At 37.5% G+C, this 27952-nt stretch overlaps 1 protein-coding gene across 1 annotated transcript; it reads left to right on the top strand.

The window, feature by feature from the left end:
- Positions 1-24777, top strand: SNX30 (sorting nexin family member 30). Its single transcript, XM_072404502.1, has 9 exons — positions 1-482; positions 10576-10764; positions 11300-11410; positions 14795-14953; positions 16447-16642; positions 19504-19703; positions 21343-21429; positions 22297-22449; positions 23909-24777. Exons 1-9 carry the CDS (start codon positions 306-308, stop codon positions 23966-23968), a joined length of 1332 nt encoding a protein of 443 aa, XP_072260603.1. The 5' UTR covers positions 1-305; the 3' UTR covers positions 23969-24777.
- Positions 24778-27952: the final 3175 nt, after the last annotated feature.

Below are 27952 nucleotides of genomic sequence, written 5' to 3'. Positions count from 1 at the left end.
GGGGGACATTCGGGATGGAGGAAAAAAAGAGAAAGCGAAAAAGGAGGAGTCTCGGGAAAGCCTGAAGTGTCACAGCTGTTGTTTCGCTTGCTTTACGCCCTTCGTTCCTTTTTCGCCATAGAAGTGAGCTCCAGGGATTTGTGTAATCACACGCCTGGGGATAGGAGGGAGGCTGAATGATGAGGAAGGAGCCCCGGTCACATAGCAGTACATAGAGAGTACCTGGGGTGCAGCCATAACACCCCTCCCTCCTCCATTATCTCATGTCAGCTGGTTGCTAAGCAGTGTTTGCAGCCCTTCCTGCCATGTCAGGCTCCAGCACTCCCAAGTCCCTGCCATCCTCTGGACAGAAGTCTCTGCATGACATCAAGCATCCATTAAGTTGTTCCCCTGGGGCAGAAGAGGTGGCGGGGGTATTTGTTGTGAATGACACCCCCAGCCCAGAGTTACCCCACACTGATCCCAACAGCATAGCAGACAAGGTAAGGACATGAGCACACTCAGATGGCAACAGTTGTCTGTAGGAAGACATGTGCTGTGCGAATAATGTGCATCAATATGCTTCATTCATTGACATTCCCTGCTGCGAATCAATCAATTCCCACCAGTCTGATTCCCTGTTTTATAGCTAGTGCCCCATTTATTCTGTATTATATATGATCTGCAAAAATAATATAAAGACCAGTGAAGCTACAGGTCCAGGATGCTTTGATTATTCTCAGTACCTAGCATTAAAACATGCATGTAGTCCATGGTATTTATACAATACAGAATTTGTGTTTTGAAAACATTGGATACATTAAATATTGTAAGGATCTCTATAGTATGTTTGTAAACTCCTTTATTGTAGGCTAGAGTTCAATTTACTGGCAATCTGTATGTTTTTGCTGCTTCTGTGCTGACCAATATAGTTTTCTAGCCGGTGGTAAGGCAGATTGAAATGTATTAGAATGTGGGTGGAATATATATTTGGAGGTGATGCAGAATACATTGAGGATGTGTAAAGTGCATTAATATATTGCAGCCAAGCAAAAATCTTCTCCTAATGGATTAGACTCTGAGAACCTGAGATCTGCTCATTGCCATTGCATTACTTAATGAACAAACCTAATTATCTGTATGGATGTGTCATTTATAATATTATTCTTAATATTAATAAACAGGATATATATAGCGCCAACATTTTATGCAGCGCTGTACATTAAAGTCATATATATATATATATATATATATATGTATATGTGTGTGCGCTAATTCAATGTGATGTATAGGCAAAGGTTGCCATCTGTAAAACCATCACATCAAAATATTAATATATTCATCAATACTGGTGGCTAAAGTTAAATGCTCATCTCAATTCCACCTCTTAGATTGTTAGCTCTTCTGGACAAGGTCTTCTTCTCCTTCTGTGTCATTGTTTGTATCTTTCTGTCATTTGCAACCCCTATTTAATGTACAGCGCTGCGTAATGTATTGGTGCTATATAAATCCTGTTTAATAATAATAATGTAGGAGATGAGTGCCCATCACATTATAGGACCCATAAGCCAAGGCCAACCCAACCAAGTTGTCTGTATCATTGGATCCACAGGTGGGTTTCAATGGTGCCCTTGCATTTGTTCATTATATACTTAGTTGGATTTGTAATAGCTTTTATTTCATTGACCTTTCGAGATCTTTGCGGTCCGTTTGGGTTCTTAACTCATATATGTTGCAGTACACAACGCACACTCTTGTGTTACAATATAAGAAACCTGTTGCAATACATATGTGACCATTTTACATTGATTGTAATTGTGTTCATTCTTTTTTTGTAAATGTCCATTGGCACATTGCATGTATAAGGAAGGGACGTTATTTCTGGTTGAGCTTTTCATTTTCCCAGTAGAATTTTCCATCACCAGCATCCTCATTCTGCAAGTTCATTGTTTGTTCAACAAGCAGGAGACATGGAAAGTGTTCAAACAGGCTAGGCCAGTGTTTCTCAAACTTTTTAACTGCGAGGAACCCTTTATATAACTTTCAGGTCTTAGGGAACCACTTCTATATTTAAATATATCCACAACTCACAGTATAATAGTGTGGTAGTTAGTGGGAAGAATGTCTCTTAAGCTACATACACACGTCAGATTTTTATCGCCCGATAATCGGCATCGGCCAATTATCGGGCGAAAATCTGCCATGTGTACAGTCGGTGTCGTCCATCGTCCGGACGACCGACCTGCCGGATCCACGGACGATGGACGACAGCCGATCCTAATGAAAGGGAAGGGGAGAGCGCGCAGCAGGGTGCCGCTCCGTCGCTCTCCCCCTCCCCTCTCCATAGAGCATGAACGGTGCTGTATGTACAGCATCGTTCATGCATCGTGCACTCCCTTGTCATTGGAAAGGATCGTGAAAGATCCTTTCCAACGACAAAAATTGGAAGTGTGTACGCAGCTTTACATTGCTGGCAGATAAGAAGAATATCACTTGTACAGACAGCCAAAAAGATCATTGGTATCAGGTAAACAAATGGATGCCCCCAATGATTGTCCCAATCATGGGGAAGCAAGTCACCTGTGCCCCAGTACTTGGAAGCATTGTTCTTTGGCCGCTACAAGCTATAGGGGGTGAAGGGGTGAAGAGTTTAGGAATATTCGTTGTCTTTGAACCACACATAGTGGCTTGGTTGGCCCTCCATCACATCACACCAGACAAGCCACAAATATACCTGCTCCTGCTCCGCCAAGATCTATTGTATTCATGAGCAGTGATTTCCACTCTTCCTGGCAAAGTGTACACTTTCCAATGGAAACATAAATCATACCATGCTAATAGGAGGAGCAGACAGATGTTTATGATGAGGCTGTGTGCTCCAGTAAAGAAGAGGGAAGACCGGTAGGTATGTCATGTCAGAGGTGATGGAGCGGGACATCCAGGCTCACTAGAGTACAGGTACTCTTGTTTTACGTTTATGGTTCATTTTTTAGATTCAAAGTATTCAATGATCTCAGGGGAAAGTTTGCAGATTAGTTGTCCTGACTTTCCTGTCTGCATGCTTGTTCCCTGTCAGTATTTAAAGTAATAAAGCTAGAGACCGGGGACTAGAAATTTCAGAAGGAAGTATGCTATGACAGCTTCTAGTTTTCTATTGGCACACATGTCTTTAATATTACTATACTGAGCTATTATAAAGAAAGAAAAAAACCTTGTGTATTTGAATATGAAAAAGATGTAGTTAAGATGATGTATTTTAATCTTTATAAAAGCAAAACTCCATCTGCACATAACACTCGCATAAATAGCCCATTAAAAGATAAAATGGCAAAAATCACCTCATGGCGATTTTTTTTTTTTCCTCTGTAGTATTTATTCTGCCACTAGGTGTCCTCAGTCTGATGAACAGCATTGCTCACACCACTTCTTTTGAGCCCAGGTTTTCCTCTAACTTCAGCTCTGCTATACAATATATATATATATATATATATATATATATATATATATAGCAAGAGGCTGATATTCTAAAGGTAGTTACACTGCTTTCATTTAAAAAATATTGTTAGTGATTTATTGAGACTACAGGGCTGCATCAATTTGTGTCTTTTATATCTGCATAGAGTTCAGCTTTAATGGCGAACCAAGGGTGTGTTAGATGTAGAAACTACAAAATGTGTCATGGGTGTTTTGCCAACAGATTAAGAAATACAGATAGTAAGACATATGAGTGTGACTGTTTGACATACCATTTGGAAGGTTCCACCCTTTAGTTCTCATTCACTTAATAGATTTGTGATCTTCCGTTTTGGCAACTACAAGTATATTATTGCAGCATAATGTGCTGTTTGAAAACCCTTTCATACTGATTTCATATTGATACCTTTCATTGGAAAGCAGTTTGACTTGAAAAGCTTCCCCATCTCAATGTAAAAATATTTTTTTTTGTGCTTTGTTTTTTGTGAATTTTTTTTCTGCCCATTTTTTCGTCTTCTGCAGCTTACGTGAGTTTATTTCCTGCTGCGGGCTTCTGGGATACCTATTTTGTATATTTTAGAAGGCAGCGGGTTTCAACATTCCTAGTATCAGATCTTGGCTTGTGCATGTTCAAAATCCGGCATGGTGTCATCTGGGAATGGGCTGTGCTGCCTCATCAGGGGGCTGCCTGCAGTAAAACCAGGAAGAGACAGACAGCACCCTTGGCACAAGCAGAGGCTAAGATTACTAGATTTACATAAAGGTTCTACCTGTAGTATTTCAGGCTATATCAGAATATTTTTTAGCTGGCCAAGAAATGAATCACTAGAGGTCTTTAATACAGTATTTGTAAATATGAAGCAAGCTTTAAATGTTTTTTTTTGTCTAAAAAAAATTAACCACAGCCTTGCCATGGTTTCTGCATCAGTATAGTGTACCACTTCTATCTGCAAGTGTCCATTGCTTCTCACGGCCCCTTTGTTCAGTTACAGTTTTGAACAGATCCGCAATGAAGGTGGCTCTGAAATTTAATTTGCAGGTTGAAGGCAGAATAAAAAACCTATCATTCGTCTCTGTGGCCCTACTGAAGTAACAGTATGTAGGTTAGAAAAGTGTGCAAACGTCACTGTTGTCACCATGGCACAAGCAGATATACAAGCACAAAGATTCTGTTGTGTGATGTGCTAATATGTACTATACAAAGTGTGTGTGTATACTGAGCAAAGTTGGGAATGGTTGTCAAATGTGTATGGGTTCCCACAGATCACGTACTAACCCAGACAATGCCGTTTCCTACTTTTCTTTTTAGAAGGGTAGTGCCATATTGGGCTCTCCAGTTTCCAATATTTGCATCTTCATAAGCCAATAGAGCAGTGGTTGCCAAACCTTTCAGACCTCACAGACCACTAAATCCACGGAATCAGGACCGTGCGTGAGCGGTGTGTCACTCAAAGAGGAAGAAACTTCCCCCAGAGTGACGTCATGATGCCAGAACCCGTCCACTCAACAAAAGTTGTGTCCACAGCCCTGCGCTACGGTCCCCCCAGGATGTTTAGCAAGCAGGTGGGCGGGGAGTGGACGGGTTGTGTTCACAGAGGGAACAGAGCCACGGACCAATGGTGACTGCTGAGATAGAGGACACAGTTCTGAAAATCTCAGCTGTATTCACAAACATCAGACACAGTTATTATTATTAATATTAATATTCATAGACAGGATTAATATAGCGCCAACATATTACACAGTGCTGTACATTAAATAGGGGTTGCAAATGACACACTGATACAGAGAGTGACACTGGAGGAGGAGAGGACCCTGCCCTGAAGAGCTTACAATCTAGGAGGTGAGCCCAGCCCAAAGATGAAGCCGCATAGCCTCTGATTTGCTACAATGTACTGTGTTGCAGTTTGATCACTAGTGAAGAGGAGATGGAGGAAATGCTTCTTCCTGGCTGCAGCAAAATACTTATATTGTGTGAGCTTGGGAAAAGTCACTTGAATAAAAGGTACATAGTTTCTGAAAAACTGCTTCTGACTTGTCAGGAATTTAGGAAAGGTACTGGCATGAGTGGTTTGGAATGATGTATCCAAATAGTTATAAAACTGGCAGTTTTAGTTTGTCCCTGGATCTTCTTCATCCTTTGGACATATTTTCATCTGAAACTTGTCATTACAGACCTTTAAATGTTGTCATTTTCTTACGGCTTGTCTGCTGCAGACAGGGATCCTCCGTCAGACATTAAACTGACATTTAAGGTAATGAATGTGCTGGATTTCCTCAGCTTTGTATTTTGTTGTGCGTTCATTTTTTGTGCCAGTTTTATAAACATGTACGTGGTTCCACCTGTTATCTAAAGTTGGTGAAACCAGCTTTTGTGTTTGATTTACTTCTATATAGGTCGCCTAACCAGATGGATCAGGAACTTTAAAATAAACCCTGCCAAGCATTGAATTGAGATCAATTGAATAGAGTTTTTGTTGTCCTAAAGCATACCCTATGTGATGAAAACATTGAATCAATTCGAACAATTCTATTTACCAACATTATCTTCAGAATGTTTTAAACCATCTTTTTGTGTTATGAAAGAATATCTTGCATTTTTAATATATATGTGTGTATGTATGTGTATATATATATATATATATATATATTTATAAATATTCAAACAATTCCAAAAACAATCATATATTTGATCAACAGATTAAACACCCTGTAGACCTCATAAGAATATACTGATGTGGAGGTATCCAACCACCAAGAAGTCTTTCCTTAAAACTTTGACTTCCTTAGCATGTATCTACATTGATATACGCGAGTGAAAGACAACACCGCTATCACAGCCCCTAAATTAGGGCTACATAAAATTGGAATTCGGTGTGTGGATTAACTATAAATTGTACTTTCGATATGTGGAAAATTCAATTTATGGTTATGAACCTAAATAGAATATTATGTTCCTTATACATTCATTTGCCCATGTTTGATATAAGGACAGGAGCAGGTAATAGAGAAAATAAACCAAATAACAGTTATTGCACTTTTTTTTTATTACTGTACAGTGACATTCCGTGGAAAATAAATACACATTCAGACAACATTCTAAAGAATGTGACAGTTTGTATAGACAAAAATTATTTTGGGTTTAAAGCATATGTAAATTCTAACACTGCGTTCCACCAATTTTTTTTATAAAAATTATTTGTTGCCAAATGTTTTCAGTTGTGGCTTAGATCCATTACATGTTTGATAAATCGGGCTCAGTGTGTTCTTCATTCCAGTTGTTTCTGTCCCAGGTAATATTAAGGTGTGCAGGAACACCTGCTTTTAGATCTCCTCTGAAAGACTTAGACATAGCTGAGAATACAGAAAATACCTTAATTTGTCTAAAAAGCTCCAAACGCCCCCACTGAATCGAATAGGTGTCTGTGGGCCATTTTTAAGTGTTTATGGGTGTTTTCCCTTATTGTACCTTTTTGTGACACACAGCTTAGTTCAAAAATCCTTTGTAAAATATCATACAAATGAATACCAATGGTATACAATCATATACCAATCATAAAAATGGTAGGCTTGCAGAAAATGATCCAATTTCTAGTTCAGTGTCTAATGGGTAACTCCAATGATCCTTACCAAGCATTGCATTAAATTGTGAATCATATATGGATTAGGATAGGACAGGGGTCTGCAACCTGCGGCTCCGGAGCCGCATGCGGCTCTTCAGCCACCTTGTTGTGGCTCCCTTCGGCTGCTGCGGGGAGATCTCTGATGGGGGATCCCCTTCCTCCCAAGACACTGCGGAGGAGGGGGATTCCCTATCCGGTGTTCTAATGAAAAAAATCTACCAGTGAAATAAATCTACAACTTTTAAAAGTTTATAAACTGTGTTATGTTTTGCGGCTCCAGACTATTTTTCTTTAGTGGAAGAGGAGGCAAAATGGCTCTTTTGAGAGTAAAGGTTGCTGACCCCTGGTCTATACTATAGTTAGTTTCAAAACCACACTTAATTGTTGCATGCAGTGTTCACAGATGAGACTGACTATTGCAATGCTAAAAGTTAATACTGATGTGCAAAATACAATGTATTTATTAATTTTTCGAAATGGTCATTTAACTAGAGTGCAACTGCCCCATGTGTACCTTTACTGCACACACTGCTGGGTTCTAAACAATTTGCTACCCACATGCGAGCAGTGTAGCTATAAATAAATGTGCCAATAAGTTCAGCAGCCCTCTGCTCCGTTAATTACAACATGATTGGCAGCAGAAATCTGTGCAGTCAGGAAAATAAATCCAGCTCCTTTCTAAAACTATGCTGTCGTTTTGGAACCGCATCCAATTAATTTAGCTGGATTAGCTTAACTGGAGACCTACATTTTGACATGTCTTTAATACAACAAAAAAGCAGTTGTCAAATTCAATTTAAAAGTTTCTAGCTGGAACAAGAGAGATCTTTACTATGGGAGTTATACTTGGTGGCTTTGACTGGACCTCTTTTTGCTGTTTTTAAGCATTTGGTGGGTTTAGAACATTGAGTTTTCTATGCTGAAGATGCTGAGTACTAGACACAGGAGTTTTGCTGCATCTGCCATTTCAACAGATACAGTCAGGCTGTGTATGGGTCAGGGATGACTGAATCAGAGTTTCTTAGTAATCTTCAAGCTAATTAAGGTCATATGACTGTGATGTAATTTTAGCTTGATCTCAGTAGTGAACTCTGTGCCATTATTCATAATACATACAAGCAGTAACTCCAGAGTTTTACCCAAAAATGACAACTAGGCGAGATGACTTCTGCCCTCTACAGAATTCACAATAAAAAATGGGGTATTAGCTTGCCTTAAGCTTTTAGTGGTAATTTACACAAAATGTAATATATTGAAGCTACCAGAATATGAATGTAGTGGCTGCATTTTTTTTTCTTTTTGTTCCAGACCTTTTACCCTTAAAAACCACACACACCCACTTCCTCTTCTAGGATGACATGCTCACTCATTGCACTGTATCTAGGGACTAGGACTAGCAACCCTTTTCTCTTCTCCATAGGAAAAGTCTGTCATGTGTCCAGCAGTCAGGATACATCCATGAACAATAATTGGGAACAATCACTTTACAAGTTCAGGTGGGAGAGCACAGCAGAGTGCTTCCTTCCACCTTCCCTCTCCCTATAGAACATGATGGGCGCTAACTAATACTTGTCAGCAAAAGTCGAGAGTTTATCAGCTCACATGTTTTCTAGGAGGGTCAGCTGGTATTTTCTTGCACTGAATAAATTGGTATATCAAAAATAATTTGTATAGTTTGTAATAGACACAAAAGGGGTGCAATTACAAGACATTTATTTTTTGCATTTACATACCCTTTAAAACAAAAACATTTGTCATCCACATGAAATGTACCTAAAGTATTAGGCATTAGTATCCTGGTACTCTTATTAGTAGTACAGGCTTTTAAAATATTTTAGATGATTGACATTTACTATCTTGTTAAGCAGCCTTGTGACGTGTAATGTAACGTACAGAGGAAGTGTTTTCTTAATATTAGCCTTGGTACATTCTTTAAAGGCAATCCTTTAGCTAATATAAAACAAACAAACCAAGAATTATCATTATTGAGGACATTTTTCTTCTCCAATTTAGGTACATTTTGTAACAAAGTCTTGCATTTCCCAAATATTAGGCAAGCCTGCTCACTGGTTGTACTTAGGCTAGAATCAAGGCTAAGCTCATAGAAGACTGTTGGTTACTTGTCTGTCTCTAGGTTTAGCTCCATACAGATGTCAGATTACTGCCACCTGAAACCAACTTTTGTGATTGTTTCCCGTAACTGATGAATGAACGAGTGCTGTACACACAGTGCCGGGCTGGAGGAGAATGAGCAAGCAGCACCCTGCTGTGCTCTCATTTGTAGGGATCCACAGTAGTTGTTCCAGAACAGTCATTGATAAATCCACTGTGGCAGATTGATGAATGACATAGGTGACTTCTGTACATCTGTCAGGTTTTTTTCCCAAGAGGAGAGCAGGATTTCTCATCTTGGGCAACTATTGTCTGATTTGTGTAGGTAGCTTTAGTTTCAGCTTTTTAGTTTTTAGAACAAGTAATGCAGATCGTTTCCTGTAATGGCCCTTTAAGTACTCTGATTAAGAAGGGGAATACTTAATGGGACTTACCCCTAAGTTTAGGAAACAAAATCGGAGAGGCACATAGAAGAGGGTTTCCTGATTTAGGGAATCACTGGTACCCAGTGATACCTGCACCTTGTCTTGACAAAAAGCTTGAAAATACTGACAAACTTTATTTTTTTTATTTTGCTTTAGTTTGCTTTTAATATAAATAGTAAGAGCCTCTTCACACTACTGCTTTGTATTAGTGCAAAAGCAGTAATGTGTAGTTTTAGGGTAGCTCTTTCCACCTTTCATTTGAATACCTTGCCCAATGCAAAAACCAGACAACATTCTAGTTTTTAGGGGAACTCAGAAATGAGGAATGTTGGATTGCTTTTTAGAATGAATGGGTAACATACACTTTATGTGCATTATGGTAATGTGTGCTTTCCTGCAGCACCATAAAATAAAGGGGCTTAGGCATTTCACTGTACAGAAATGGTTGAAGTCACTTAAAGAATGAGGACTTGATATTGTTCTTTATGCTTTTCTGGCAGCCTGACACCGTGTTGTACCATTATATGTATGTCACCCTATTTCCTTCTCGTTTTGCAATGGCACAATATTTTTAGAAAAGTAAAGACTTTAAATATATAATATTTTAGATGACTTTTAATGTAATTGTTAATCTTTCTATGGTTATACAGCTATATACAAAACTGTGTGCTGTGTTTATAGTGCATATGTTATTCAAGTCTAGCAGCATTCAAGCTAAAAAACAAGCCCCCCTGTTACGGTTTTTATGCTGACTTAAGCTTTGTCCTCTCTTGTTGTTTCCTTTTAACGAACTGAAAGTAACTATTTATAAAGAGTGAGTGTATGATGTAGTGTAAACAGTGACAGGCCTAGTTTAGATACTCCAAAGAGATGGCTTTTAGCATTTGTAAGTTAATGAATATTGTACTGTTCCTTTTTTTGCATTCATCATGTTATCATTATTTATTGTCTTTGTCTCCTAGGACCTCAGTTTACCCAACGGTACCCCAGCTGATACTTCAAGTCCAGCATCATCCTCTTCACTTCTTAACAGGCTTCAGCTAGATGATGACATGGATGGAGAGACCAGGGACCTCTTTGTTACTGTTGATGACCCAAAGAAGCATGTATGCACTATGGAAACTTATATAACCTATCGTATTATGACCAAGGTAATCCAAATATATATTTAATGGCAAATAGTAGCCTAAAATCAGATTGATTGCTTTTTTAATGTAAGGGCTGTTTAAGGAGGAACTAGTAATATAAAGCCCCAAAACCAATGCCTATAAAAAAGTAAGTGTGCATTTAGTTAATGGGGCTGGAGAAATTAGTGAGGAAGGTCTCTGTGCTCCCTTTTAACAAAATAACCTTGATTCCTTTATGTCAATCCCCACTACATTGATTATTGTTGCTGGAAATATATGTAGAAATATATGTTGCTCGGAAAACTGAGGCCTTTCCTGTTGGTGGTTTAGTAATCCAGTACAGTATACAAGTATGTCTTGTAAATCTGCTACAGGAAGATGCAGGCAGTCTGCCGAAAATGTAATAAGGTCATTTTATTTCAGAATTACCGCTTGCAGAAACCCAGGGCTGAGGATAACTGGCTTCACAAATACGTTTTAAACATCTACTTTTAGGATTTTAGTAACGCCAATGGAAACATTGGAGATAATACCTAAGCTATGTTTTCCTTTCTTTCAGACAACACGGGCAGAGTTTGACTTTCCTGAGTATTCTGTACGTCGAAGGTACCAGGACTTTGACTGGTTGAAGAATAAACTTGAAGAAACCCAGCCCACTCACTTCATTCCCGTAGGTAGTATGTTGCTGCTGTTTGGATGAGCTACATAAAAGTAGTAAGCTAAGGAATCTAAGTATTGACTTGCTGATGCCGCTGCATATGTCCGTTTGTTGTGTGTGACTGTGTATTAACATCCACTACTATATGGAGCTTGGTTACAGCTATAACACTTGTTTTTAAATGGAACATTTTTCATTTGGTTTATAGCAGGGAAAGGTAAAGCCCCTCTTAAATCATGTTTGCTGTCTACACCCAGCTAGGGAGATTTCCGATTACTTTCTGGAAAAAGAGTATATTTTTTTAAAGTGAACAAAATACTGATCCTGGAGAGTTATTGCCAAAATAGGTGTTCCTGTTGGAGGATTTTCCATTAGCTATTGCTGTGTCTTTGGGCTATTTCAGAGCCACATTGAACTGCAGTGCTACATTTTGGTTTAGGAGGTGTTTGGAAGGGAATCAAATTCATACTACCGGTTTTAAAGCCTGCGAGCCTCAGTGAAAAAAAATGTTAGTCTGATTGTACGTAGTTCTATAGGAGTTACTGTATATACTCATGTTAAGTCGTTCCGTGTATAAGCCGAGGTACCTATTTTTAACTTGGAAAACGGGAAAATTGATTGACTTGGGTATAAGCTGAGGGTCGGAAATACTGCAGCTACTGGCAAGTTTCAATATTCAAAATAAATACCAATAAAATTGCATAATACTGCCATTACAGCCATTATACGGTAAACAAATACCATAGTGAGAATTTAGTGGTTAGGTAGGTATACTACTTACTGTACCCAACCACTAAATTCTCTTTAACCTCCCTGGCAGTATGATTCTGTCTGGAAAAAGTGGCTGAAAGCGGAACTGCATTCAGCCACTGTAGCCCCCCCTAGCGTTTTAATTCTCTCCGTATTTCCACGCAAAAAGCATTACATATTTCTGCATGGAAATATATTTTACATTGTAGGCCTATAATTCTTAGACATAACTCACCAAAATATGTACAATATTTATTACATTGAATAATAAACTTTAAATAAAAAAACACAAAAAAATGAAAAATATCTGTTTAAAAAAATAAAATAGTGTATAATGTAATATAACTGTACAGTAGCTTGTGTAAAATTTATATATATATATATATATATATATATATATATATAAAGATTTATTTGTATTGGACTCGATACAGCTATTTTGTATTGAATCCAATTTCCCTGGAAACCCTGAAGATCTTCTCTGCATTCGGTGGCTGAAGACAGAAGAGAGAACACCAGAGGAGCTTCGGGGACCAGCAGAAGGCCATTCTAACAAGGTAAGTGGGTTTTTCAGTACTAATCTAATGTCCTACAATGTTGTATGACAGTCAGATTGTACTGTAACGGTATTTACTGCCGTTCACTTTTTTGAATTAGGCCCCAGAGATACGCTGGCGTGTAGCCGCCGTAATTCCGGCGTACCCTTGCTGGCTTTTGCGGCCAGCGTATTTTCGCCGCAGTCTGATGGCATTGTCATTAGGGGGCGGAAACAGCTGAACTCAGCTGCCCGATCGGGTGCTTTTTGGAGGGACCCATGCACCTGACTGGCGTATAAGCCGAGGGTGACTTAAAAAGTGCTGAAAAAGTCGGTTTATACGCGGGTATATATATGGTATCAGCAAATCTGTATTTTCTAGTCAGGCTGTGCTGTGCTGTCAGCCAGATTATAAATGCTGGCCTGGCATTACAAACAAATTGCCCCCTATTAAAAAAAAAAAAGCCCTGAGCAGTAGACTGCTGCATATCCATCAGTAAAGCTTTCTCATACTGGCTGCAATTGAGAATAAGTGTATCATGCATCCTCTTGTACATACCTAATGAATAAATATAAATAATTTAGGCTATACAATATTAACTCTGAAAAATAGGTAATGCTTACTGTTGATCTGTGCTCTAGCCAATGAAGCTACTGCTTAGTGTTCAACAAGCAAAATAATACCGTTTAGATTAATCTTACATTTTTACCACTTTTCAGAAAGCTCTTGGATGTGTTCAGGGATCTGTGATAGAACATGTCTAATTACTGAATGATCCTCCTAAATCTGAGAAAGCAATATTTTATAGTCTTTATAGTATATCCGTAGTTCTCAGACTTTTCATGCTCATTTGTATCATCTTGATAGTATGGGATGCTGTGATTAAACACAAAGGTCCAGTAGATATGTTTTAGAAAAGCTTTGTATAATATAGCATTTTGATTTCCAGGCGGTTGGGTTAACATATATTGGCAACAGTCAGTTTGCGCATCGCTGGTTGTGAGTCACTGCATTTATTACCCAAAGTGAAGTCTGAGTTCCTACAATCTGACAGTTTGACAGCCCCAGACAAGACATTTATGCTGCTAGCTTCACTTTATAAGAACGGTATGTCAGACTTCCCAATTCAAGTCAAAAGGGAAATCATGGCAATGAATAATGAAGGATTATAAATATTTTCACATATTGGCTGCCTTATTCTACTCTCCCCAAATTCCTCTCCTGCTTTACAGCTTTCATATAACCTCCTATCATCATTGTAACATCCATAAATTAATGTATTTCCTTGTGAAACTATTCCTAATTTGTGGAGTTTAAATGTATATAAACCGTAACAAATGATTTATTTTTTCTGCTCCTTTTGGTATGTAAGATATACCAAAAAGGTGATCCTGACATAAATCTGAGCCTTTACTTTTTGTACACATGCTGAATTGTAATTAATTAAATTAATATTTTCAGCCCAGCGTCACGTCACTATGGGCGTTTGTTTTCAGAGAATTCCTCGTTTATCGGTGTCATCGGCCTGTTGCTTTTGTTAAGGATAATCAAACATTCGGTCGTTAAATGTTCGCTTCCAACGACAATTATTGCATGTGTGTGTAGCCTAGGTGTATTACCAGAAGAATCACCAGGTGTTAATAAATGGGAAAATGCTTGGAAAAAGAAATCTAAGCACATCTAAAAACTGGTTAGCTACAAAAATTAAATGTTAGTGCTTAATTTAGATATACTTTATGTTAAATATATATCCCAATGGTGTTATCTGAAACCTGTACTACATTTCCAGTTTTCTTGAAAAACTGCTACTTACCTACCATTTAACCAAAACAATTACAGATTCAGATCGAAGGCAAGGTAAACAGGATTGTTATATTTCCATGCCCAAACTTGGGCTTTATAGCTGCTTGATCAACATGATAACCAGGCAACTAACATATTCAGATGATGAGGTTACTAGCTGTTTTCATATTGTCTTACTAGAGGTTTGCTCTACCTTCTGCTACGTGGAAACTGTTATTGTATTATGTTGCACTGTATGTTTGCACAGTGCATATAACAAGCTTTATATGTATTGCTACATATTTGTGGTTTTCTTTCTGCATTTCAGCCTCTACCAGAGAAATTTGTAGTGAAAGGTGTAGTTGACCGTTTTTCTGAAGAATTTGTGGAAACCAGAAGAAGAGCTTTGGACAAGTTTCTTAAGAGGATTGCAGACCACCCAGTTCTCTCCTTTAATGAGCACTTCAGTGTCTTTCTCACATCCAAGGTTGGCATTTCATTAATTATCATTTTTTTTTTGGTAGCTATAGAGGTTCTGAATTTCTGCCAGTTTTATTTTTATTTTAAATGGAATAAGGAAATGGTTAGAACTCCCATTCTAGTTTTCATTGCTATTTGTTTTAGGAGCTTTTCCCTCATTACTTGTCCAAATGACAACCAGTGAGTAATGATCTTATGGGGACTGTAGATTAGAATGCCCCTGTCCTAATCTTTTCCTTACTATTCAAAAGTACAATAAATACACTGAAAATTTGACAAAATAGCATGTTTGATATTAGCACATACGCAGCCTATTTGTAGGGTCGGATAATTGGCAAACTGCAAAATGGCTTGCTGCGTCAGCAGGACCCTAATAATGGTGAAAAAGGTATTCTTACCTGTTAAGTAGTTGGAAACAAAAAGCAAGGTCAGACCTGCTTACCCACGCACATGCAACAATAAATCTAAGTGTTAGAGGGGAGTAAAGCTATAGTTAGAATATATAATCATAAAAACAATGCATTTTTTGGAAAATTCTTTATTTGTGTAACTTGACAAGTTCCTAGGTGTTGCTCTATAGGCAAACATTTTTGGTTTATAGTATATGAACAACTTGAATATATTATCTATTCGGCACTGTGAAGAGTCAACATACCTTCTATGCGTGGTAACAGGAACTAGGTTACTCTTTGTGGACTCCTCACAAAAAAAGCAAGATTCTTACTTTGATATACAAATCTTCTATTAGCCAAAAGTTTCAAGAAATTGGATACAAGATTCTGTTGCAGTGGCATGGAACCCCATAACGCCTCCATTGCTTCCTCTCTTCCATATATAATGGGTGTTGGCAATTTGGTGGAGAAGTTGGCACTATGTTGGATGTCTTCTGGTCATGTCTGGTTATAAGCCCCTTTTGGAACACTGTACAATCTATAATGCAAAAACGTATAGATCCAGGTTTCTTCCTGCTACACCACAGCACTCTTTTTCTGTTAAAATATATGGAGGGTTCATTCTTGGACACCCTATTACAGTGGCTAAATCGTGCATCCCTACCTACTGAAAATCCCTTAACCCACCCTCAGTTGGTCTATGGGTATGCAGAGTTACCAATATTATGCTCATGAAGGACCTCACAGCTTGTGTTCATTTAACTGGAAAAATCCTCAAATGTAGAATGTCATAAAAAAGAGCCAACATTTCACAGGCAGTTATATAAGAGATAAGTCCAATAAAAGACTCTTGCATCAATTAATCAGCTAGTTTGGATCTACAGTTTACAGGGAAATGTATTTGCACATATTTGTCCAGTTCTCTTGATGAATGAATATTGTTTGTTTTGTTATTATTGAGCTATTCCTGTTAAGTCATGTGCACCAAAAACAGCCTCATAGCTTTTATTTTTTAAAATGATCTAGAACAGTCATCTCATATCTTATTCTAATATATTTTATTCTAAGTAATACTTATCTGAACTAATCATGTTGTATTTGCATATAGGATCTGAACAGTCACAAAAAACAAGGGGCCACTTTGCTTTCTAAGATGGGAGAGTCTGTGCGATACGTAACAAGTGGACACAAGCTCCGGAGTCGCCCTTTGGAGTTTTCAGCCATAGGAGAGTATTTGGACATGTTTGCGCTAAAACTTGGAACCATTGACAGGATAGCACAGCGCATTATTAAAGAGGAAGTAGGTGAGTTCTCTCCAGGGGTTTTAAAACTATATATATATAGTTAACTATATATATACACATAAAAATGTGAGGAACTAAAGCCTTTTTTTAACACAATCACTTCATTTCAGGGGCCCAAAAGTTATTGGACAAATTTAAAAAGCTGAAAATAAAATGTTCATTTCTAATATTTGGTTGAAAACCATTTGCTGGCAATGACAGCCTGTAGTCTTGAACTCATGGACATCACCAGATGCTGGGTTTCCTCCTTTTTAATGTTCTGCCAGGCCTTTACTGCAGCAGCTTTCAGTTGCTGTTTGTTTGTGGGCCTTTCTGTCCGAAGTTTAGTCTTCAACAAGTGAAATGCATGCTCAATTGGGTTCAGATCAGGTGACTGACTTGGCCATTCAAGAATATTCCACTTCTTTGCTTTAATAAACTCCTGGGTTGCTTTGGCTGTGTGTATTGGGTCATTGTCCATCTGTATTATGAAATGCCTCCCAATGCCGCCTCAATGTGATGCATTTAGCTGGATTTGAGCAGACAGTATGTCTCTGAAAACCTCAGAATTCATTCGGCTGCTTCTGTCCTGTGTCACATCATGGATAAACACTAATGTCCCAGTGCCACTGGCAGCCATGCACGCCCAAGTCATCACGCTGCCTCCGCCATGTTTTACAGATGATGTGCTATGCTTTGGATCATGAGCTGTTCCACGCCTTCTCCATACTTTTTTCTTGCCATCATTCTGTTAAAGGTTGATCTTAGTTTCATCTGTCCAAAGAATGTTTTCAAGAACTGTGCTGGCTTGCAGTGCACCCTCTGTATTTACTTTCATGCAGTCTTCTCTTTATGGTAGACTTGGATATCGATACGCCTATCTCCTGGAGAGTGTTGTCCACTTGGTTGGCTGTTGTGAAGGGATTTCTCTTCACCATGGAAATTATTCTGCAATCATCCACCACTGTTGTCCTCCGTGGACGTCCATGTCTTTTGGCGTTGCTGAGTTCACCAGTGCTTTGTTTCTTTCTCGTGATGTACAAAACTTTTTTCTGTTTTTGGCAGCTTAAGGATGGCTTGTTTCACCTGCATGGAGAGCTCCTTTTTCACCGCATGTTGTCTGTTCACAACAAAATCTTCCACATACAAGCCCCCCCCCCCCTAAAATTAACTCCAGGCCTTTTATCTGCCTAATTGATCATGACATAATGAAGGAATTGCCCACAACAGCCCAGGAAATAGCCTTTGAGTCAATTGTCCTATTACTTGAGAGCCCCTGAAATGAAGTGATTGTCTTAAAAAAAAAAAAAAAAAAAAGGCTTTAGTTCCTCACATTTTTATGCAATTTTTTTGTTCAACCCACTAAAAGTCTACAGTTCAACTGCATCTGAGTTGTTTCATTTAAAATTAATTGGGGTAATGTACAGAACCAAAATTAGAAAAAGGTTGTCTGTCCAAATAGTTATGGACCTAACTGGTGTGTGTGTGTGTGTGTGTGTGTGTGTGTGTGTGTGTGTGTGTGTGTGTGTGTGTGTGTGTAAAGTGTATTTAAACCTGAAATAAAAAATGTATATTGCAGCTTACTAATTAAAACTATTACAGACATTGCATTTACTTCATATTACATACAACTATTTTTAAAAACAGAATACCTGTTGATCTTTTCGGAAATTATTTTCACATTTCTTTCGTATTCAGTTTAACAGGTTTTTAGTGAAATCCATTTTTTCCACAACATAATGGACCCACCACTCATGTTTAACAGCTGGCAAGGTGTGGTGTGGGTACACACAGTTTGAATGTTTGACATTTTTAGTATCCGTTTACTTGAAGGAGTCTCAAAAAATGCGAATGGTATTGTTTGTGTGCACAATTACGTTTTTTTTTTTTTTTTTGTTTTTTTTACTAATTCAGGTTTAATAGGCAATTTTTCAAATATCACACACAACTATATATTTTTTTACAGGTTCTTTGATATCCAAAAATAAATAAATAACGTGGGGGTTTATTGTAATTTTTTAGGTCTAAAATGCATGTACCATATGTGAAAAATAGAAAAAAAATGCATGGGAAAGTGGTTTGTTAAAGAACTGTTTTCCTAATTAGTAATCTGATTACTGGGTGACTAATTATAAATTGATTATAACGGATTATAAATACAGGTACAGTTATTATATGTCAGGTACATGCATTAAAGATAAAATGACCTGAAAATCTATGACTTGTCACAAAATTCCAATTTTTCAACATATCTAATGTTAAAGTTGGGCAGCAAGGCATGTGGACATCAGCAGCAGATGACGGTTACGTTGATCTGTTTTCAAGGATTAGATTGCTAAAATTGTATTGACTCTGCCTTGATCAAAGATGAACACTGGGATTTCTGGCAACTCCCAGTGTTGTGGATAACATTGCTGGTATTCTACAAATCTATATATCCACTTCATATCAATATCAAAAGTCCAAGAGCTTCTTTGGTGATAGGTGAACTGCCCACAACCAACAAAACCCAGCTGGCACAGATATACATCACTGGAATGAAGAAGAGCTACTTTTACAGAAATTTTAACCATTCATCTGTTATAATAATAAATATTTATGCATATTTCTAAGTACCCTTTATTAAAGCGGAAAAGGGAAGTACCATCTGGTACATTCAGGTACGAACGATTGCATTTGCTAATATAAATAAATAACCTAATATAAATATAAATAACCTGTGAGTTTCACAAGACGAGTACATTTCAGTATGTGTATTTGCTAAATATTGCATCAAAATGTTATTAATAGTGCTAACACAGTGCTGTACATTAAATAGGGGTATTTGTTGTTCATCATTGCTCCAAGTGTGTGAAGTTGTCTTTTGCTATTGTCTCTTTTAGAATACCTAGTGGAGCTTCGAGAATATGGCCCAGTCTATTCTACGTGGAGTGCCTTGGAAGGAGAGCTAAGTGAGCCATTGGAGGGAGTGTCTGCCTGTGTGGGGAACTGCAGTACAGCCCTAGAGGAGCTCACGGAGGACATGACTGAAGATTTTCTGCCAGTTCTCAGAGAGTATATCCTCTACTCTGAATCAATGAAGGTGTTTTTTTTTTTTCAGACAACAAATATTATTTCTTTATATATGCCTTTTAAATTATTCCTTTATATATCATTTACTTTAGCCTTGTTGGCTTTAACTTTTTCAAGTCAATGTGCATGCAAAAGAAGCGTAAAGCATGCAGAAGCATCCTAAAAAAATGCCTTGTTCATGAGTCCAAAAGGATAATGCAGATCAAATTTGAGTTAAACTAACCAAAATACATACTATATTTGTCTTGCCTTCTGAAGCCTGTATGCACTAGCTGCATTCTGGCCAGGCTATCCCCCAACAAACAATACCACCCTCTAGCTAACTAGTAAACTAGGGGACTGCTACAGCTTGACATGAACAACTTTTTTAATCTCTGTTGGTTTATCAAAGAAGCAATTCACCTGCTAACTTCTATAAAGCATGCACTTATAATGTTAAATACAATATTTAGTGCCATGGCCATGTATTTTTAGGCCTTAGTAATCTATTTAGCTTTGGGGAAAAAACATTAATGGGTGGCACATGTAACTTCCAATAGTTGCAACAGGTAACTCTTGCCCTTTGCTTTAGATCCTGTATTCAGGATATTTCTAAACGTCAACTTAAATATAAAGCAGCACTCTATCCTACAGGGAAAAACTCATCAGTAAAGCGGTGCATTGTTATGAGGATTGTGCTGGTTAATATGCAAATGGGTTTGAAGATATGCCTCACTCCATCAGCACATAATTATTGTAGTACATATGCTGCTAGGCTCAGCTGTTGAGGGGGGATCAGAAGCCTGGGGTGTATGAATAGCCAATCCCCAAGCACCAGTGTTATCTCACAAAGGTGAGATAACTTGAAATTGCATACTCTCCATACCATGAATGCTAGGCATTCATCTTCACTTCTAGTGGCTAAATAAAGCAATGAATGTTTAAAAGAAATGCAAGATAAGCTGCTTGTGGGGCCACCAATAAACTGAACTTTCACCTGCAGTTCTAACTAAAAAAAAAAAAAAAATCCACAGGTATTATAATATTATATTGATAATTGTGCAAGATCAGTTATATCAATCTTTTTTCTAAAAATTATCATATTTGGGCAATGGCTGTTCTCTACAACAAATGCCTTCTAAAGATATATTTGGAAAAATCCCGATTGTACTTTTTCATATATACATGTCTACCAATTGAGGTATGTGTTGCATTTTGACATGAATTACAGTAGGGCTTAACCTTTTCTAGTTTGTAGCCATTAAGGCACCTTTCATATTTGTGCTAAACTGCTTTCATGTGCTCAGAAGTGGCAAACCATGTGCATGGAAATGGGTTTGCACACAGCTGCTTTATGGTCCCAGTATAGTAACCACACATTTAATGAATTGCATGCAAAAAAGGTTACCAAGTGCTCCTATTCACTTGAATAGGAACAGTTTATTCTCAAGTACAACGCTCCAGGTCTTAAATGGCCCTAACAGTGTGTGTCAATGCCAGCAATCAGTCGTCCAGAATAAGGAACATAAACATACAAAATTATACATTTTCTTGCTCTTTCTTATCAAGATGTTATCATTTTTCTATACTGTATCTTCATATTGTTGCAAGAACACTTTCTATAAGTTGATAACTAATACCTGGTTTTGTTAACATTTATGTATTTCTAGAATGTATTAAAGAAAAGGGATCAAGTGCAAGCAGAATACGAGGCCAAAGTGGATGCTGCAGCCTTGAGAAGAGAGGAGAGAACTGGAGTGAGATTTTTATATTTGACCACATTTGTTCCAGTCATTTTTCATAATTTTAGTGACTACAGTCTTTTAGAATTTGATTTGATGAAAGTGGACATCGGTTTTCAGAGCAAATAAATCGTGGACAGGGATGCCCATCACATTGTTTGGGGCTCCCTGGTTGATGTTACTTTTCTGGTCACCAAACTGAAAGACTGAAACTTGGTAGTGAAATCTCAGTATAATTGGAATAATCCATGTCTGTGTTTTAAATAGTAAGCTACATAGTAAAAGTGGGGCGACTATTGGACAGCAACAATCTTCAGAGCATAACCATAGTTCTAAAATGTGAATGGAGTGTAGATCCATTGTAGCCTTTGTTGCCATATGTTCAATTTAAGATTTTTTTTTTTTTTAAGAAGCTTTTTACTGCCCATTCAACCAACTATGATCCCTCTAGAAAAGCACAGTGGCCCAATGCCTAAATTATGTATGTTTTTTTTTTTTTTTACATCTTGAACATTGAAAACATGGTAATAAAGAGGGAGAGGAGAGAGGAACTAGGGAGAATACAATACAAGCAGATTAACTATCCACTTTTATTTTTGACTGTTTCTCTGCTACAATTTTCATAAAAAACACATAACCAAAAAAGGGACCTATATGCATAAAAAAGAAAGTTTCAGTGAATCATTTCGGTAAACAGAGCAGTCCGAAAGTTACTGTTGATTAAACCGCTGCATACCAATGCTTCAACATTTGGTCTTCTCCCAAAGGTTTTGATTACTGTTAGAGATAGTAAAGAGTTAACCAAAATGAATGCAGTTTTTTTTTTAAGTTACTCTAGCATTTGCAGATACTTTAGGCATTCATTATTCTGTTAATTTTCAGGCGCCAACTGAAGTCGAGAAGTGCCAGGACAAAGTAGAATGCTTCAATGCAGATTTGAAGGCGGACATGGAAAGGTGGCAGAATAATAAGAGGCAAGATTTTCGCCAACTACTTATGGGAATGGCTGACAAAAACATCCAATATTATGAAAAGGTAAAGGGAATGAAATGTATAATCTGTAAATATAATTTTTTATGCTGTGAAATTTTTATTTTTGACTAGACTTCATTAGAAGTATGTGTGCAGTCTGTTTAATATCCTGTACAGGCTCAGTACAGTTTTTCAAAATAATATCACATTAGAGTGGGGAGAATCTAAAGTCAAGATGGATGCTTTTTCTAGAATTAATTGATTCACATTGGTCCCTGTGCTAATCTAAAAATACAAGCAAGTTTCTCACTAATATAATAAAATAAAGCTGTTCTATACTTATCTGTCAGCAAGTGGCAGCTCCAGTTTTTACTCTCCTGCAGAGCTACAGGCACTGCTGTTATTCAACACTACTGAATATCCTTCACTTTGCTTTCCACCTGCCAGCTACTTTGTCACTAGCAAAGTAGTGACACAGCAGCCAGGGAAAAGAACCCTGAATCGGCGGGTGGGAAAATGTCAGATAGTGGCAGAGAAATAGCTGCTGCTATAGTTCTTTACCTAGGTCTTCAACTTACTACCGATGAGTTAATTTCCACAATTTGGAAATGTGGTGTCTGACATTTGATTCGATATTATTTAACTAGGGTGGAAATTTTGGTTGTAATATGAGTGTCGTTGTATATGTGTAAATTTTGCAGTACTTGTCTCCAGAACAATGCTGACTGGTTCGGAAACTAAATGAACTAGATTTAGCAAGTCAATAGCAAATGTGGATTTAAAAATGCCTGGACTTGGCTCAAAGCAACTAGGTTTGCTTTATTACCCACCTTCCCTTCAGTACATACTCACATTTCCTTTGCTCCCTAGCTATTGCTTGTATCCCCCAGGATAAAAGGAGTAGCTAGGTTTCACAAGGAGTCAGGAAAAAAAAACCTGTGTAAGCTCCTGGTCACTCTAGCTTTGAAACAGGAATAAACAACGGCCACTACAGATGGATATATAAATGCTTTCATTTCTGAGCTGCTATAGTAATCACATGATCAGATTAAGATGATTTGTGATAATTGGGAACAGCCAAGATTGAGAGCAAACTGACAGTCAGCTGCTTGCTTTTAAAGAGGAATGAACATTTATGTTCATTGGCATATCCTTGGCTCAGGGCATTGTACTGGGAATCATTAGTAAAGATTTGGGGCAGGAAGTTTTTGGCATAACCAGTCCCATTTAGTAAAGTAAAAAAATAGGTAATTTGCACCTTATGAAAATTTGCATTTTATATTTAAATCATATTGTGAAGCACCGCTTCCTCATTTTTCCCATTTGCAACACAATTTCTCTCCACCTGGTGCAAAACATAATAAAAACATAAATAAAAAGTAAATTGCAAGCAAAATATGTTTTCTTTCTGAAATTATTTTTTATAATTTACAAAGACAAGGAAAAGTCACAAATTGAAATTTGTGATTCAACATAGATCTGTTTTCCTTACACGTTTGTTTTTTCTTTGTCCCTCTTCTAGTGCCTTACTGCATGGGAGTCTATCATACCGCTGTTGCAGGACAAACCAGAGCCTAAATGAAGACTAGCATTCTGTTCCAGCCTGTTGCACAACTTTCATACGGTGTGACTAACAACCTGAAGGACCCTTCCTTTGTTGTTACAAAGCAAATATACCAAACTTTAACTTTTCTTGACCCCATTCCCTTTTTCTAAGTTTATTATGTGTGTTGACTGCTCTTCTAAAAAAAAAATCCTACATGAAAAGCTGCTTTAAATGAGCCGTGAAAAATCCTGGACACCTGAAACTCACACCAACCACTTCAGCCTAAGGAGCTTTTCACTTATGTAACACTAAGCAGAAGAGACTTAACCAATTACAAAAAAATCCACTGAAGGCATTTAAAATCTCACAACAATGCAGCTTCCTCCTTTTCATTTTTTTTCTTCTCTAAGTGTATTTCCAAAAAAAAAAAACATTGTTTCTATGGTGTTTACCTCTTTTTCTATGTATCTTTCAGAGGACTGACATCACAAAATTTTGTGTACAGTCCTGTTGTTTCCCTTTGCTTCTTACCAGGGGATCCTGATGTTCGCATGAACTGTGTTGGTGGCATGAAGTTCCCCCTTGATGTGCTTCATTCTTTTCCTCTGAATTTAAAGCTGTAAAAACTGCAACATTTCTCATTTCTCATCCTATAGAACCAGATTGGAGAGGGAGAGTTCTGTTTACACTGGGGCCTTATCTAAACCAGAATAAAGGGAACATCTGATCCAGAACTTATTTTTTTTTTGTTACTGGTTTTGAATGTCCATGCAAAAAAGACAAAAATTTAAAGTAAATATGTTTATGACTCTTTTTTTTAAGTAATAAAAATACATCTGAAAATATCTTGCACATGTTATTGAGAATCCATATACAGGTTGCCCACCAAGTGAACGCAACAAGAAATTTCAGATGTTGAAGTGAAGAGGATTGCCACCTTCCACTATAAATAAAAGCAAATTTTTGGTTAACTAACCTCTATCTACCTATCTAGAACAGCCCATCTGTTAGAAGAAGACATGTATTGCAAAAACATCACAAATACACAGTTGTTTAAGGGTTTTGCAGGACCCCTTTTATTACTGGCAATGCTTTAAGTCGTCTCACAAATGTTATACTGCTAAAATTCAATGCTATCGGTTTTTTATATATATATATATATATATATTATTTTTTTTTTTTGTACAATGGTAACATTTTTATTGAATATGTTCTAGTTTCAGAAGTTTTTTGGAATAAAAGAGGTGGTTTTGTGGATAAGTATCTTCAAATACGCAGCCAATTTCTTGTCCAGTAATCTAAAAATAAAAGCCACCAGTACCTGCTAGGGCAGCTATCATAAATCAGCAAACATTATTTAGAAGTTGTATAAAACATAACTATCCTGATTTTTTTTATTTGTTTTTATTTTGGCACTTTCTCTCAATCAGCTAAGACACTAGTATCTCTTGTTTCTGTAACATATTCATTCACTTATTTAAAAGCTGCCTTTGTGGGTACATATCTTGGATATATCCCTTTATCACATTACATAATGTGAATCCATTGTATGTCAGGCAAAGGAGTACATTTATTTTTTTCTAAATACTTTTTTTTAGAATATATAATCATACTTTTTTTAAAGTTATTTTGGCATGCCCAAGTGGCGTTTTATATTTGCCAGTGGCAGAGACAATGAATTGTCCTTCAATTTGTTATTAACCTTTAGCTAAATCCCAGTAACTTTTATAAACTACCCTTTTCTTAGCTATTTTGTTGTATTTTTTTTTTTTGTTTAAAAACCATGCATCAAACCATTCATCAATGCCATTTTTAATTCCCTGGACCAAAACATGACAACTCCAGGGCCAATGCTCAGCAGCTATGTCCAGCATAACATAAGCTGGCCATATAGTTTTCACAATCTAACTGTAAAATGCCAGTAATATTTAGTTATCAAAAAGTGAGGCATGCCCAATAAATCAATGTGGTTTGTATACTCTGCACTGTAAAGGAGATTGCAAGGTAAATCATCCAGTTTATCCTATCTTTGTTTCATACAACCTTGGACAAGTATAAACGTTCTGGGTGTTCTGTAAGCCCAAAAACACAAAGTGTAATAGGTTACCACATTCCCTAGCTTTTGTATATGTGTCTAATATATATTTAAAGTACATGTAGCTAATCATTTTAAAACGCCTCCATTTTTATTCATCTTTCATAGAAGCTTGCTAGGTTATGTTTGTACACTGTGCTGGCCATGCCAAGGTTTGAAGCCTATCACATTGTTTTTTCTTTATTTCTGACATATCCTTGAGGTATGTTTTTGTGTTATCTTGCTTTAGCATTACTGCTTAAGAAACAAGTTGTATACCAAAAGGACATTGCAAATTCTGTGGTAGGCCTTGTGGTTTTACAGTTTCAGTCACTTTGTGTAAGCTGCTGACTCTGGGATCCAGCATTTGATTCTTATACTTTTATATTTCCTCTTCTATGTTTCACAATTGGTGTCACACACTGAGGATCCACTGTCTTGTCTATTCAACAGCATGCAAAAACCTACAATGAACCAAAAGTTTGGATTAATCGGTCTATAGGACATTTTGGTTTTTAGTCGACATCTGGTGGTTCTTGGCTAAGGCAAAGCTCTGCCTAATATTGTGACATTTTAGAGATTTTTTTTTTGTTTTACAAAAATTTGACTAATAAAAATGTATTGAAACAGATGGCATTTCTAAACAATGTTTAATCAAACTGATTGTAAATGTGCATTCTTTGCCAGATTACGCAGTGAATACTCTTCCTCCCCTAGCAACAACCAAGCTGTGCACCTATCAACCAAAGTTTAGCCACCTTACGTTTTATCCCCATATGTTGACCCAAATTCAAGGAATTGGAGCACATATGGTTCTATTCACAGAATCGATTAATATTGATAATTTGGGGTAACTATTTTTAGTTTTTTTTTTAAATTTCTTTGGTTGGTTTAAAAGTAGGGGGCAATTAATATTTTTACCTCCTTATCTAGCCCTAACTAAAAGTAACTTTTGTAAGTGTTATCATTGGAATAGATGATTTCCAATGAAGCTTTATAACCAGTTGTGACAATCATGAATCATCATGTTAAGAATATAAGGGACATGAACTGAAGTTAGGGGCAAAACCCATGTTTCGGAAGCTTTAACCCTTTCCTATACTATTTATAAAATAATGGTTGCAGTAACATATGCGCCACAATATGTTTTTCTTTTTATTGGGATTTGTATGGGGTATTGTTTCTCCTGCTCTATTTTGTCTTTCATTGCAATGCGCATGTCAAGGTGCATTGTGGCAAACCAACACATTGCACTGTGCTTGATTCTATATCGGGTAGGCAAACTTTTATGGCCACTAGGCCATTTCAGGGATGAGCGGGAGTACATTAGGCCGGACTTTGAGTCCCGCCCCAATGGCTCCGCCCCCCACCGGGGAATGCCCCCTGAAGTGAAATCCCTCTTCGTATGCATTGCAGAGGAGAGGGATTTCCCTCTCCGGCTCAGGTAGTTCCTAATGCCCCCCCTGGCCAGGGGGCGTTAGGCCGGAATGAACTACCGGCTAGGCCGTATCTGGTGGACCCGTTCTAAATGGTAATGCATTGTTTATCAACAGTATTTATATAGCGCCAACATATTATGCAGCACTTATATTTAATAGGCATGTGGTTTACTGCAATATACTGCTGTGTATGGTCCTAAAGAAAGAAATGTAATACCTGACTAAACTCCGGTAATCCAATAGGTTTATATGTGGTTGTATATTACTTATATGTAGCCTCTTGGCGACATATAATTTATATCTTAGAGCGTACCTATACTCGAATTTTCACTTTACATAAAAGGGTAGAAAACCCTTTTATTTAGTCTCACTCGGGGTAGGTAAACCTATGGGAAGGTAAGTAAACAAGCGCTCACCTCATGGGTCGGCAAACTTTCATGGCCAATAGGCCATTTCAGGGGTGGGCGGGAGCACACTAGGCCCGACTCTGAGTCCCACCTTAATATC

The sequence above is a fragment of the Pyxicephalus adspersus genome, chromosome 3 (genome assembly GCF_032062135.1).
Source record: "Pyxicephalus adspersus chromosome 3, UCB_Pads_2.0, whole genome shotgun sequence".
Classification (NCBI taxonomy): Eukaryota; Metazoa; Chordata; class Amphibia; order Anura; family Pyxicephalidae; genus Pyxicephalus; species Pyxicephalus adspersus.
The sequence above is the reverse complement of the archived record's forward strand: the minus strand, read 5'-3'. Positions and strand labels throughout refer to the sequence as shown.